This window comes from Vidua chalybeata, chromosome 1 (genome assembly GCF_026979565.1).
Source record: "Vidua chalybeata isolate OUT-0048 chromosome 1, bVidCha1 merged haplotype, whole genome shotgun sequence".
NCBI classification, from domain to species: Eukaryota; Metazoa; Chordata; class Aves; order Passeriformes; family Viduidae; genus Vidua; species Vidua chalybeata.
The window spans coordinates 50,131,120-50,147,249 of NC_071530.1; the positions used below are offsets into that span (position 1 = coordinate 50,131,120).

Below are 16,130 nucleotides of genomic sequence, written 5' to 3' on the forward strand. Positions count from 1 at the left end.
AACCCAGGAATTTGCTATGAATACGGAAAAAGCCAGCCCATTAATGGTAAAATGAAAGGTGCTTCTGTTTCTCTCTCAACTTTGTTCTTTGCTTTGGGCTGGGAGAGGGGAGGAAGAGAGAAATTAATTTAAATACAAATGGCTGACCCAAAATGGATTTTTAAACAAATTTAGCAGTGATTTTAAATTACAAGCCATAGATTAGACAATTAGCATCTTTGTAACAGTGTCAGCCTACAGACATCACAAGAAAGTATCAATTTTTAACAAGGTACTTTTGTGAATTAAGTCATCCAAGGATACACAAGCACAAAAAACCCAACCAGCCAAAAAAAATTCCCAAAAATCAAAAACCAAACGTGGGTTTGGGGACTGAACAAAACACCATTCAGGACAGAAATGGCACAATTTCATTTTAAATCTGGATAGTGTTGCACATTTGTATAGCTATAATTCATTCCTGGGCCCTGCATCTGAGAGGGAAGATTGTCAGAGAGACTCAGATATTCACCATACTTGTGTTGATCTTACACTGGGCCCAGGCAAAGAAAGCTTCAGAGCTGCCTGGAGCTTGTTTGAGTCTTCTCCAGCTGGGAGGTAACAGGAACACTGCCAATACCATCTTGTCCCCTTCTTCCTCCTATCCTTAGTTACTCTCTACAGTGAACACAGACACACAAGTGAAAACCTCAGCAAATTATACCAGGGCCAAAGCAGGGGCTATAACATCAGTAAAGTCAGGGCAAAGATACTTATTTTAACGCAAGATATCTGTAAGTGGCTACAAGTAGCAAAGACACTAAATAAACCAAAATATTCTCCCTCACTAAGTATATACTGGCTCTTTCCTGCCATGGACATCAGAGCATTTGATCTCTCTTCAGACCTAAGCATCCTAATAAATGTTAAATAATGCTCAGATGAACATGGAGATATTCTCATTACCCAGCTTTGAACGAGACTGTAGTGTCAGTTTTTGTTTGTTCACAAATATTAGTGTTCCCAAAATCCATTACCCACATGTTCATTTATAGGTCTGTAATCCCGTTTTATTTTTACCAGCCTCAACAGTTGTAATTGTCACAATTTCCTGCCCCTTTCCTTTTCTACCCCAGATCCCTAAATGTTTTTTGTATCTGACCTTCTCATAATCAGCAATCCTGTGAAGGAAATTATGATACTTTTCTTGGCTGTATTTACAACAGAATACAACCTATACTTGAGGGAAACTACAAGTTATTGGAAAAAAATGCCAAACAAACCAACAACTGGTTAAATAAAATTTCTTACAAATCTCAATTTAAAAGCTTATGTTTGAAACAAACCCAAATACTAAAGCACAGAACAATAGCTTGCTTACATAATGACTGCTGTGCACACAGACTGACAGACACCTAACCAAACAGTGGGTTTTCCAGAGGAGCTGAACACTTATTTCTATGAACAGAAAAAACTATAAGATTTTGAAAACAAATCCTCACATCAGCATTTACATTATCTCAATCAAAATGTCCTCTATCAACATAACACCAATTTAGAAGAAATGCATCATATTTGTCATTTCCATTAATCACTAAGCAACTTGCACTGCCAATAGAATTCAACCTTTTTAACTGACATAAAAATATCAACAGAAACGTCTGCTCCACATCCCTTTTTTTTTTAATGCTTTCTCTCTGATACTTTCAAATAGGAATGACTGTGTCCTGGCAACTTCCTAGAAATCACTTTTACATCTTTTTCACATAATGGATGAGCTGTGAGATTAGTAAGATGTTAGATGGGTACCTTGGGGGCTGCCCTGGTTGGCACACATTCTGCTTTGTTAGTATCTGTTTCAATAGCAGCACTGTAGAGTATTAATTTACTCTATTAATTTATTAGTAGACTATTTACTGAGGGGATGAGAATATAGAGGAAGTGTCAGGTTCTGAGAAAAAAATGCCCATCTGCACACCTACAGAGGAGCTCAGAGAACCAATAGTGGAGCAGAAGCCAGAATAATACCCTGCCAGGCTGCTCCCATGCCCATCACAGGAGCCATCAAACCATTCAAGCCCATCTGACTTAAATCAAGGACGCACACAAGTAGCAAAAATCCTGTCTGGGGCTGTCACAGCACAGCCTCAGCTGCAGTGAGTGGGCATGGAGCCCATCACCCCCATCACCATGAGCCACTGGTAGCCCTTCCCCCAAAAACCTTTCAGACCAAGGGAGTTTCTGCCTTGGAAGTTGACCAAGAATTTCTGCCATGCATCATGGGATGCATGGAAAATGTAGTTCAGGATTGCACAAGACTTATAGGATATTTAGGGATGGAACTAAAGGCAGGAAAAAGCAGAGGGCTAGATATTTTGGAGAAGGAAAAAAGTGCAGAGAAAAAAGAGGGGTAGGTATAAATAGTGGTGTGGTAAGTATGCTTGCCTGGTTGTGTCCTGCATCTGATCAGCACAGTCTATTCTGCTTTCTTGTTAAACTCCTTTCCAAATCTTTCCTGGGCATGGCACTCCTGTGTGCACACGTGTGTGAGTATGTGGCTGTGAAAACAGATTGAGGAGGAAAATAATCAGAGCAATGATTAGAGAAAGAATGATGAAAGGGGGAAACAAACTGTTGAGATTGATAGGAAAGCACATGAAATTGAAAATCCTTAAAATGGGGGTGACAGAAGAGGGCTTGAAAAGGAGAGGAGTAGTTAAGAATTTCAGAAAGACATAGCTCAGTTAGCCTGAGCATGAATCTGAGAAATGCAGTGATATTTGTAGTGCTTTGAAGTAGCAGTAGGAAATAAAAAGAAAAATAAAAGGTAGTCACAAACAACACATTATATTTTCCTCTCTGTTTTAGAACATCAATTAGCTCCTTCTGAACCTAAAAGTACACTGAAAACATATCATATAAAATACAGCAACCACAGACGCAAGTAAATTTAAAGTTTTATACATAAGTGGTTAGGCCATTAGGGAATAGGGATGGGATGAATGAGCTGGTGTAAAAGCTACATAGGGATACATAAGCTTAAAAATTTGCAAGATGAGAGTTAAAGAAAGAATATGCTTCCAGTAAAATAAAATTAATAGTGCTAGATATACAGTTAAGTATGCCTAAATAGTATAGTTAATGCTTCTACTGAGAAAATGAGAAACTACAAAACATTTCAGTAGTTTTGCTAATATTAGCAAACTGTATTTGTATTCATGAAACAATAGATTTCCATGTTTTTGTAAAGTTATGTAAACATAGATGATTCCTCTGGCTTCAGTAAAATATTTAAAGAATTCTAGTAACCTGTCGTTACTTCTGCTAAGGGACTTGTCCAGACAAGAGAACTATTGGCTGTCCTACCTAAGGTGAAATTTTAAAGTGATAGTTATCAGCTCGGCACCATGACTGATACCGAGCATCTACTTTTGCTAACAGATTTTGGTCCTAAACTTTCCCTGCTTTATCTCCCATTTAAATTACAGCACACTGGAAAGGAGAATAAAACTCAAAACTCCTCCAGACTAAAACTACAAAGAAGGATTACAGTTCTTGTCCCTGAATGAAAAGGGTTAATGTAGACATTTGATTCCTAAGGAGGTAATTTACAGGTGCAATACATTTATGCTGCGGAAAAGCAAAAGAAATATTATAATGATGTTCAAGAAAGGTAGTGTCCATAAACAAGAACCAAACTCAATCAGAACCCCCACCATCTGGAACACATATCATTCACATGGAAGTATCATAAGACAACTGACAATAATTATTCTTTATTTGCTGCAGAAGCCATACACTTACCCTTGTTATACTAGTTATATTTGTTATACCCATTGTATACTAGTTACCCTTGTTATACCCATTGTTATACTAGTTATTAAGACAAAATATGTTGTAGAATACACAAGAACTATCTCAGGCTTTCACTCCATTTAATTAAATTTTTTTTCCTCAATCCACAGTCCTATGAGATTGATCATACAGCCCTCAAAACACTGGAAAATTCATTGTAAAGATATAATTTATCAAATCTTTCTGTACTAGGTGATGTACATAAAAATGCTACAAACCCTGGATAATGCATATCTACTGCTCATCCATTGGTGCATAGTGTCTTTTAATAGCAAGCCTAATTATACCCATTATGTTCCTCTGTTTTGAATTGTTAAAGAACTTTTTAAAGAACAATTTCATGTGGACAGATAACAATATGTCCGCATGCATATGTGAAGAAATTCTCATTGCTTTGGCTATAGTACATCTTTAAAAGTTGATATTTGCATTAATTTCATTCTCTCACATCTGAAAAAATAGGATTAGAATGACTTCAAAATATGTTTTTTCTGTCTAATGGGTGTCAATGGGATTTTAATATCAGCACCTTAAAAAACTTTAATTGCAAAAAAAGCATTGACAGTGAAGTATGCAATATGTTAGATTGTCTTAATGGAAAAGTTTGAGAAAAAGCTAATTAATTTTGAAGTCTTTATTTGCCGAGTTCTTTTCTGGCTATGAATTAATTCTGCCTTTGATTTTATGGCATAAATGAGCTGCTTTAAAGTTATCTATTGTTAATTACATGTTCTCTTTTAACTGTCCCTTGGAAACAATATTTGGTTGTGCATTGTGAACAACAATAGAGAATGGCTACAGTAGCCTGCAAAAAACCCAGCTAATACTCAAGTTTTCCCAAAAGCAGGCTGCAATTCAGGAATGTTATGTAGGTAGTTTTACAAGAGTTAGGTGCAAATGAATTAAGAAAATGCTCTGAGTTAGACCCTGACTTCATACTGTTCTTCCACTTGACCCCACCTGGTAGAAATTTAGTTCCAAAACTTGTAACACTTGATTCTAATGTAGACCTCTTTAGAAACACTCAACTATACAAACAGCTAAAACCTGAAGTCCAGTTTAAGCCATTACAGTCTTTCTCAAACCTCACCTGGTACAGTTATTTCCAGCAGATTTTTTTAATTTCAGCATAATTACTGCTGGTTGATTATTCATATTCTGCTTTGCATCCTAATGTTAATTTTCTCCACTTTACCTTCACCAAATACTCCTAGTGGTATCGCACATATTGGAGCTGCAGCCCTTTCTGGCCTGAGCACAGACCACATCCATTTACTTACAATAAAAATGCAAGTTGTTACCAATTTATTACACATTCTGCATTTCATAAACACCTGGTGCAGAGCTCTCAGCTCAGTTGATAATAAATTAGTAGTAGAAGAACTATAGTTTATAACACTGAAACTAAGAACAATCTAATTTTTAAACAAATACTGGGATTCAAAACCAAAAATTGCAACATCCCAAAACTAAAAAAAAAATAAAAATAACAGAATAAAAAGCTTCTATTTTTCAGTTTTGCAGGAATAGATGAAAAATACAACAATTTTGGGTTTATGTGTTGCATGTGAAAAATTACTAAAGAAGACTAAACCAACAACTTCAGTCTTGTTTTAAAACTAAATTTTAATAAAAAGAGGTAATTTAATAGTCTTCTACATTTGAAAAGACATGCATTATGTTAAATCCTTTGAAAACATGTAATAAAAATATGAATCCACAAGGACAATTATAAACTATAATGCTTGAAAAGCATTATTGAAAAGAAGATTAGCCTCCTTAGAAAGGTAGCATACTGATTATACGATCCCTTTAATAAACCACTGTAAACAAAAGTCTTTATAAACAGGCTCTGAGAACCTCTGTTCTCAAAGGAAACAAACATCTGAGAAATTAGGTTTTGCAGAGCATATATCAAATTTGAACATTTGATTACTTCAGATACAGTGTGTGCAAGAAGAGGAGAAAAATAAACTGGTAGTGATATAACTGGCAGAGAACAGTCAGTAGTTGAAAGTGATTTCTCAGAATGAGAGAAGAAGAAAAAAAAATGCCTCTTTCTAGAGATTTCAGAAATTTTATCTTATTTTTCACCCCCTACTTCTCCAAGATCAACACTGCTCACACATCCATACTGCTGAGTTTGAATGTGGAATTATCCACCTCCTGGAAACTACTTTACTTAGACTCTGGTCACAAGTAAGTCTCAAATGGGGGACTCAAAGGAGCAATTGAAAAAACCATAGGCTTCATCAGCGACACTCAAACAGCAGCTCACAAGAGGATGAGATGGTAGAGTGAGGAACTATATTCCCTTTTCTTGCAGCATCTAGTACAAAACAGTCTTTAATATCAGTGCTAGAAGAGCTGATAACCATTTTCTCATGACTGTGCCCAGTGTTGATTTCATAAATATTTCCTCTAGCTCCAGTCTTGTCAAACCAAGCAAAGTAATTCTTATCTCTCAAAATAATTCTTACCATTTCTCCAACCTCACTTTCTGTAGAGGAACTTCACAGTTCACCCCCCTATAAAGCTCCTCATTCTCATTAGTGCATCCCAGAGGTGCTGTCCTTCCTCAGCCCAAATGAAGCAAATTATGCCCAACACATGAAGGGGGCAACGGGAGGAACTCAGATTTTGCCCTACTGAAAGCTCCTCTTTCATGTTTTTAAAAGTAAGCAGTTTGGCTTCCCAGTATTATTTTTCATTCTTCCTTTCACATAATTCAAGCAATCTATCTGCCATGATCAAGTCTAATCAGCATTGTGGAGTCCTACTGCATGCCTTAAATGTCAGTTTTCCACTGCAGAAACTCAACTCAGAGTTCTGTTGTTGTTTCATATGTTTGTATGCTTTGTATATTTTTGTTCTGCTCTACACTGTCTGGTTTTGTCTTTCTACAAGTTTATTAATGGAAATTCTTCATTTGTTACTGGGAAATTGTTTGGGCTTGTGTGATCTGTTCAGTCATATGGCTGCTGGACTTGTGCTAAATCTCACTAAAATCTCACTTGCATGTCCACAAATCTGCAGCATATATCACTGTTCTGCTTTCTGCAGAAGGGCCAATTCTGGAATCCATGATTTGTTTATGCAAAATGCTGCTAAACTAAGTTACTTAAACATCAAACTTCACTGGCAAAGATTCAGAAATGTCAAGGTGATACTTCATAACAGCCCTGCACATAAATGCCCACAGGACAACTGAACAGGAGATGGTTTTATGCCAAGCCTTCTCAAAATATTCTGATTAGGCATTTCTGATTAGGTTGTATCTTCTACTTCAAGTGTATTAAAAAGCAACATTCTTCCTCAAGTGTATTAAAAAGCAACACTGGATTAGAACAATCTTTCACAAGAATATCTTATGTATCACAGTTGCTGATCATGGAGGTATTTATTGAATTTTTCCTGATAAAATAATGCTTTAATATTCTTATGAAACTGCAAAGTATCTGCTTTCTCTAGTAAATCAGTTTGCTATCACAAAGACAACAATATCTTTCAGAGCATTGTTTTGCCAAATTATTTATTTATTTTTTCACTATTTCCAAAATTGCTGACAGGAGAACACCCCTGCCATGGCCTTCTTTCCTATCTAGACTCTAAATGTATGAATTTCAGTGTTCTGGTTGTTTTCCTGTTTACAGAAATATAGGAAAATCAGATATTACAAACTAACTGATGGAAGTCTTGCTGAAGATCACAGCCTATGCAGATTAAATTTGCGTTGATGACTTAATTTTGGCAGTAGCCAGCCATGAGAATTATCACAGCTTCTACAATGTTTCTTATTCAAAATGTCTTTCTAGAAAATGTTAAACTCATTATTAAAGCAATATTTTATTTTAGAGAGATAGTCAATATTTCTTTAAAAAATATCAATGTCCGTTGGACTTCAGTGACATTTAATGTACTTATAATTTCAAGATAAGTTTTATTTGTCATTAATTTTGAATCAGGTTCCAAAATATAGGATTACATTCTCAATAAGGTGGCAGAAAACAGAGAATTCAGAGGTCAAGTTCCCTTATATGGAAACTAAGAATCATTACATTGTTTCCAATATTCTTTTTGGAAAAACTTACAGCAAACCACCAATCTAAAAATGTAAAAATCCTGTATGTTCTCCCTCAGCAGACTTGCATTCTCTGTAAATTCTGATGCAATTAGTGCCTCTTCTAGGGACAGGAGTATGTAAGATTGTATTTCTCCTACTGTCTTACAGAACTAACAGTCAGTGGATATGATCTGGATGCTAGTCCCTCCTATGGACTAATTGAAGGTTTTTAAGAAAACCTTTTTCTGTCTGGTATTCTTAAAGGAATCTGTAGAGCTGCAAAAGCAAGGACAGTGTTTGAAGGTGAAATTAAAGAAAAATAACTTGATCAGGAAGAACATGTCTTGCATAAGAGAATGCTCTGATGAGATCTTATAGCAATTTCCAGTCCCCAAAGGAGCCTGCAAGGGAGCTGGAGAGGGACATCTTACAAGATCATGTAGTATTAAGAAAAGGGGGAATGATTTTACACTGAAAGAGGGCAGGCTTAGATTGGATATTAGGAAGAAATTCTTTACTGCGAGGGTTGTGAGGTACTGGAACAGCTTGCCCAGAGAAGCTGTAGAAGTCCCGTTCCTGGAGGTGTTCAAGACCATCCTGGAAGGGGCTCTGAGAAACTTGGTCTAGTGAAAGGTGGCCTTGTCCATGGCACAGGGGTTGGAACTAGATGATCTTTATAGTTTCTTCCAACCCAAACAATTCTATGATTCTATGACAATTAAGATTAATATTTTAAGTGCAAATTGAATATTTTTGTTAATGAAAATCATTAGGAGAAGGCAAATATCATCAAATAAGGTGCTTCTGGCTTTTTCCTAAATCTAATGAAATTTATGCAGGAAGTGGAAGGTGGATTCATCACCATTGTGGTAAACTCTCTAAGTCCTTTCTTGTGTTTATCTGAAATGCAGAGTCTAGAGAAAGTGTGCTTTGACCTATATTATAAAAAATCTCACAAAAAGAATCCTGAATGAACATTAGTTCATTTTAAATAATTTTAAATTTAAAATTTAAATTTAAATTTAAATTTTAAATAATTTTTAAAATTATACCACCCTGTTTTAAAGAATCTATAAACAGCAGGAAGAATATTAGGACATAAAACTAGATGAATAAACAGGTGCAAAGTGATGGAGAGGAGAAGTAATCAGGAAAATGAGCTCTTATTCTCAAAGGTTTCAGGAACCATTGACTAATAAACTTTAGAAAAGTATTGCTCTAAGAACTCTGCATGAGTGGGCCAGCCTTTGGTAGGCTACAGAAGTTAATTAGTCAGGGCTTAAAATATAGATAATACAATAAAGGATGATATTTGCAGTTAATTATAACTCAATTAAATTTTAAATAATTTTGTAAACATTGCATCACTGTAAATCATTAATTTTGAGTAAGTACATTCATTTATCTTTCAGTCTTGCCTAATGGTAAAATCAATGCTCTAGTCTAATATTTTCCAGGCCACAGCATTTCATTGGGCATGAATATCCCTTAGCTGAAAGAAATCTGGTAGATTCCTAGGGTATTTAATATGCAATGAGAAGTACAACTTTCTAGTACTTTTGGTTAATTTGCCATTGGGCTTGAGGGACTCAGCTGTAGATGGATGAAAGAAATTATAATTTCCTCTGAATGGTAGCTTAAACTGCTGAGAAATAACAAGAGAATGGACACAGAGCTTGGAGATTATGGTGTTTCTCTGAGAGGTGATGAACCTTCTTGTAAGAGGGTGATATTCCAAAAAGGAAATTATTTCATAATATTAAAGTAGAAAACAAGTGTAATTGATTTACACAGCTGGAGAATTTAAGTTTTTATTTCAGATTTATTTATTTGGAACTTTTCTGTCTCTAGCTATTTATTTCTGGTTTATAGTCTCAGCCCCAGAATACATATTTCTCCATATCTCTAGACTAACTGTTGTTTTCATTATCATACGATATTTTATGGCCAGATCTGTGTGAAACAAAGTCATTTTGATTCATAAGGTTTTCATGCAAACCTTTTTCTCTGTTTCACTTCAAGTAGTTCATCCCTTGAGTTTTTCTTTGAGTTTCAACTTCAAAGGAACCTAAAACTGCAATCTGAAATCCAGTCAAGGCTGCAAAGCTTTGCCTTGTTTCAGGTCAAGAACTCAGGAAAGTGTTGAATTACCTGACCAAAGCAAAATCAATTCACTGAAAAAAACCCCTTCAGTAACAGAGAATTATCTTGTTCCTTTTAGTTCAGTATAACTCAAACTCATTAAAAATCATCAACTACAGTTACAATCCCCACTAACATAGTCTTGACTCCAACCTCTTTGAGAAATGCTGTTATAATCCCCACAAAACATTCATTAAGAAAAGAAAAACATATTTTACTGTGGCATATAATACAATTTGCTTTGTAAAATAATATTTTCTTTAAGTAAAATGGGACTGAACAAGTGGTATCTGCACTTAAACACTTTCCAGCTCCACAGAATCATGACATCTGCTATATTTTTCATGCAATCTGCAATGCTGTTTAAAATCACTTACAGCCATTTTATACCACGCATCCAACTTCCCCAGCATATAGTAGCATCCTGCCACTGCCACAAACTTTAGAATTCAAAACCAAAAGGCAGCAAACTAGGTGTGTCTGAATATACACAGACACAATGCACAAGTAGGAAAGGACAATAGGGTCAGCATCAGTGCAGCAGAACTGAGGTCCCAGACCTCAGGCCAGCGTAACTACAATCTCTGGCAAGTTTCAACAAATCCCCTCATTATTTGCAGCTGTATCTGGAACATGCTCCTGTAAAAACTGACAGCTATTGCCTGCTCAATAAAGGAAGAGTTAAGGTTGTCTCAGACTGTATCTTGATGCTGGAATTTTTTATTTTTTGCTCATTTTTGTGCCATTCACTTCAATACTCTAGAAAGGCATAGGATTTCACACATTCTGACAGGATATCTATCAAGTGAATAACTTTCTGCTCAACCTTGTTTTGTAAGAAAGACTTCTAAAGTATAGCAGCACACGGTAAAAACAAAAATTATGTTCTTTAAACGAAAAAAGTAACAAAACTAAAGCTTACACATCTAAGTTAGAAACTTTGGCTGAACTAGAAAAGTAAAAGTTCTTGAAAAAATGTGTCTCCAAATGACCTGGAGAGTGTATGTAATCCCATCCACTTTATCCATTCCATAAAGACAGGACAATGTACTCCAAATCCCTCTTTTGGTACTGCAGTTCAGCAATGCCTTTTACTTGCCTTATTGCACTGTTTTATCCATAAAAGGCAGGTGAAAATCTTATTGAGAAAAAGTCACATCTCCTTGGATTATGATTTCTTCCCTTTGTAATAAATGTGATTTCAGAAAAGTTATAGCATCCATTTGTCCTTGCTAGTTATCTTTGGAACTCAAGAAGAAAGGTTAACTATGTTCAACTATGTCTTAAAAGCTGGTCTGCACACCATAATGGAGCACAGACAGACAAAAATTCTTTGTTGTCTTTCCTAAAATTAGATGCAATCATGCCATCACATGTGCATTCCCTCTTGGAGGGAAAAGGGCATCCATGCAATCTCTCCGACCAGGCATTGGTACCTTAAATATTTATCTTTAATCAAAATGAATTTGCTATTTAACTCTTACTGTTTTGCAGTTTCAATAGACAGATCACAGAGAATTTTGCCATTCAATGTATTAATAGTTATTACATAAAATATATCCCTTCTTACATTTATATAATCTTTAACTGTAAATTAGGTTTTTGTTTTAATCCAGACAACTGTGAATAGTTAAAAATTTTCTCATTGGTTTGGGGTTTTTGGTTAAAAATGAAAAAAAAATCTGCAAATATCTTTGCAAAATTATACTTAGCTGTATTTAAGGTAAACAGTAAGGTAATATAAACTTGTATCTCTATAAATCCTGGCTTCAATTTCAACTGATTGCCTGTTCAAAAGCATTTTTACTGTCTTATCAATATTAGGAGACTGTTGGCAAAAAGAAGAAATGAACAAAAGTAAGGACTGGATATATTTTCTCTGTGTCCTAGGTATTTTTGCAGATAAAAATCCCACTTTTTTAGCAAATGAGGGGAGGAAAAAAAGATGCATGTCACTTACTCAGCATGCATTGTTCAGAACCTATAAAAGGGCAACAGCGCCTTTCTTCTTTCTGTGCTTTTATAGGCACTAGTGTAGGGCATGTGGAGCTCATTGAAAATATTCTTATTTCAGAAACACATAACCACAGAGCAAATAGACTTTAAGCTGGCTGATAATCAGTGTGTAAACACCCCTTGTGATTAGCAGCCTAAACCAGCATCTCAAGCAGCAGTCAGTAGCTCTCCCCAACAGTTTAGGGCAGATTCAGTTTCCATTTGAAACTGCATCTCATGTGCAGCTGCTGAGAAGGTGTTTGCTCAGTACACCCAGCTGCTGTTGAACTGCTTTGGTGCGTAGCATGGTGCAGTACAGGACTCTATAAACACATCATGATGCAGGTAATGCAGAAGGTGATTAAGCCAACACCTTCTTTCAAAAGAGGCTTGAGGATCTTTAACAACCAGAAAGGAAGAATGATTTTTTTTTTAAATCTCAACGAAAAGACATGAGAGACTTCCCTACTCCATTGAAATTTTGAAACTGGAGGGTAGCTTACAGTTATGACAAGTGGCACCACTGTAATTAGTTCCGTCGCAAGTGCACTTGAAGCTGTCCCACGTCTGGGTGCATTTACCATCGTGTTCACAGTGATTGGGCACACACCTGTCAGGACAAGATGTAAAGACAGAAAGAGAAACCAGATTGAGCATCAAGATTTATACAAAGCAAAATTTTGAGCTGCACTAGCAGTGTATCATGTCCTTGTCTAGTAATTAATCTTTGTTATTTTATTAATGTGTATTAATGTGTATTAACAGTGTATTAATCTTTGTTATTTTATTAATGTGTATTAACAGAATTTATATCTGATACACAACTGCATAAAAGATTCCTGAAGGCTTTGCTGAAGCCTTTATACAATCAGTAATAAAGCATGTTAAAGGTGGAATACATTCATCATCATAAATCAGGGTTCTAAGTAACATATGACTGGTACTCAGATTTCAAAACAAAAAGAACATCACATGTCACACCTCCTCCTGCTGTGCAGGTGGTGTCACGCCTCAAAGAGTCCAGTTCCACAGCAGACTGGATGTTAAAAACAAAATGCCACTGGCTTACCCTTCATCTTTCTGTTGCCAGCAATGGGATAAAAGGGAGACAGATTGTCTGCTGGCTAGGATGGAAGGAAATTTGTAAATATGCATTATGAAAACTAACCATAGGCTTTGTTATAATAATTGTGTAATTTTTTGCTCGTCAGAGGGGTTTGTAGCAAGAGTTGTTCACCTTTCTCCCACATGCCTGCTTTTCTTCTCCAGCTCCACTGTTGATGGAGAGTGGAAGGAATGAAAAAGTGGAACAGCAAAACCCCAAAGTTATAGCTAAACATATATTTATTGTTTGAAATATTATCTAAATATGATTTCAGAGATTTGAGTTTGGCCAAGTTCTTTTCTATCAAATATAGTTAAAATGGGAATTAACATTTACTTTCACCTCTGAAACAATTAAACTTATTTTCCTTGAAAGGGCTTTGAAATACCATTTCAAAGAATGTTTTTTTTCTTATTAAATTAGTTATAATCAGACGCAGTACAGGCTCTGCCTTTTTGATCAAGAAACAAAGGAGTTTTCCTTTCATGGTTTTTTTTTCTGGCCAAATCTATATTTTTTTACTACAAAATTAAAAACTAAAACTAAGAGAGCCCCTATTAAACAAAGAGGATCTTTTCAGGTATGCATTAAAAAATAAGTATTCTTATCTCTAAGATAAATCTGAAGTTCATTGTATTCCTGATACTGACTGTTAACAGTACTCTCATAAACAACACCCAAGGAAAGCTCTGCTTTCCTATGTAGAAACTTATTGAAACTGAAAGGATCTGGGTCATTCCTCAATAAGCTAACAGTCTCTTATTTCCTCAATTTCCAGTTAACAGCATTGGCATTCATGGCTCAACAACCAAGAATAATTTGTGTCACAGTATGCATTGGAGAATTGAATATTGTGAACTCTCATTTAGAAATTATTTTTTGTTTTGTGCGTGCCAGTACATGTACCTCAAAATATAGAGAATATAGATTTCTTATGTCCTATATCAGCCTTTAGAACTCAAGGCTACCCATTCTTTTCCAAAAAGATCTGAAAATACTGCCATGGTTAAAAATAGCTCTGAAAGAAATGCTCTTCTAAAGCAAGAAACAAAGGGTTTAAAAGTCTTCCTTTCACGGTAAAATACAGTGAAACTACCTGAGGCAATTATCACAGTCAATAAATTATGTCTTCAGCATGGTTTAAATGAATTAATTTACTTTTATAAGTGTAGCAGGCTAAATGAATAGATAGAGCTGATTTCTGCTATACAGTTGTGTTCTCAACACCGCAGAAGAAAAATGAGAGCATATAATAGCAAATTTCTAAACAGACAAACAATTAACAATTTACATGAATCCATAGCTCCTGGGTACAAGAGGAGGAAAAGCAAAGAGCAATGACATTACAAAAATAATCTCATAAACGTAACTTTTATTCAAGGCTGTAAATAACTAAAAAAGTTCCTAAATCTGTAGATTGTTTTTAATTTTTTCCAGCTCTTCAAAATAACTTCTTTTTATGTATTTTCTTCATTTGCATTTGAACATGCATTACTTGAAAAGTAATTTTCCAAGGACCAAACCAAACATTTTTCTATGTGAATTTTACCAGATATTTATATGAACTCTCATATGTAATGCTAGCAACTAGTTTCACATTTTAGTGCAGTATAACTTACATTTATTGCAACATAACTAGTAAAGAGACTGCATTACTGACTATATAACTGAGGTAAATGACTTAATCTTCAGAAAGATGAAAACTAGATATTTATCTGTATCATTTAATGGAGCGTATTAAGTCATAAAAACAGGGATATTCAGCAAACTCCTTGATGTTAATTTTATGTTTCCAGTATGATGGTTGGATGAGCGTAATGGCTTCCAGTAGATGGTTGGATATGCATTTGCAAAATTTCTTTTTTAATCTGGTTTCTGCTGTTCTAAAGATGATGCATTTAGAAAAATAGAGTAAACAATATTTTAACATTAGTGCACACTGAAGTTTAAATCAGATTACAGGATCATTTCCTGACTTTCTTCCTCACCCTCTTTTCTGTTAATTTATTTTATCAGATAGAATGTTAAAATTTCTTTTCTATTAAGTCCATTAGCGAACTTCTGTAACATAATCTGATGCTCATCTGTCCACTTTTTGGACAAACTTTACCTACTATAATGGAGTTTACAGGAAATGCTAAATATCCAGAATATAGAAATTACAAAAAAAAAAAAAAAAAAAAAAAAAAAAAAAAAAAAGCAAGCAAAACAAAAACCAACAAACCTGTTTGAATTCAGTAAACAATATCAGGAAGAATGATATTTATCACTGTAAACACCATAATTTTTCAAACACATTTCTTTCTATAGAATGAGAATAATCTACAATTTTCAATATACAAATATATATACAAATATCTTGCTATGAAATTTGTATTTTGAGCAGATACAGTCATTACCTTTATCTACCTTATGCTCATCATTTATTAGACACTCAAAATTTATACACTTAAGACCTCAAAAAAATTCAATGCATGCATGATTTGCAGATTATTTGTAATAAAAGACTATGTTTCTAAGCAACTCAGTTCTTTCTTGTCCTTTAGGAATAAGGCTTCATTACATAAAAAAAACCCACAAATCAAAACAAACCTTCAAAACAGCACTTCCCTCCTAAACCAGGCTCTGAAGTTAGAAACCATCACAAAACAGAACTGCAAGTTCCTCATTACCAAGTTGAGTTTCCTCCTATTGTGGATACCTATATTTCAAGCACTTGTAAAATGTTGCAGACTCCATTTTGAGAACTTTCTTGCTCTATGGCTCCTTCTGAAAGGCAAGTCTAGAACTTCATCCCTTCAAGTACGATATGCTGTCATTTAATTTCCACCCCAAAATTTATCCATAGAGAATTTACAGATGCTGTTTAGTTTGGCATTTTATTTGGAAACTTTTATTTGTTTATCAAAAGGTGTTTGTTTTCCTTTCAGATTTACATCTCAATACTTTGCCGACAGCAATCATAATTTCTTTTAGTCTGTAGTTTTGTGA

At 34.9% G+C, this 16,130-nt stretch overlaps 1 protein-coding gene across 1 annotated transcript in view; it reads right to left on the reverse strand.

Moving 5' to 3' along the window:
- The window catches only part of CNTNAP2 (contactin associated protein 2), a 1,037,491-nt gene that overhangs the window by 336,197 nt on the left and 685,164 nt on the right, over window positions 1-16,130 (reverse strand). The window contains exon 11 of the mRNA XM_053940221.1: window positions 12,538-12,644. Within this exon, the coding sequence (XP_053796196.1) occupies window positions 12,538-12,644 (107 nt within the window). The remainder of the gene's footprint in view (window positions 1-12,537; window positions 12,645-16,130) is intronic.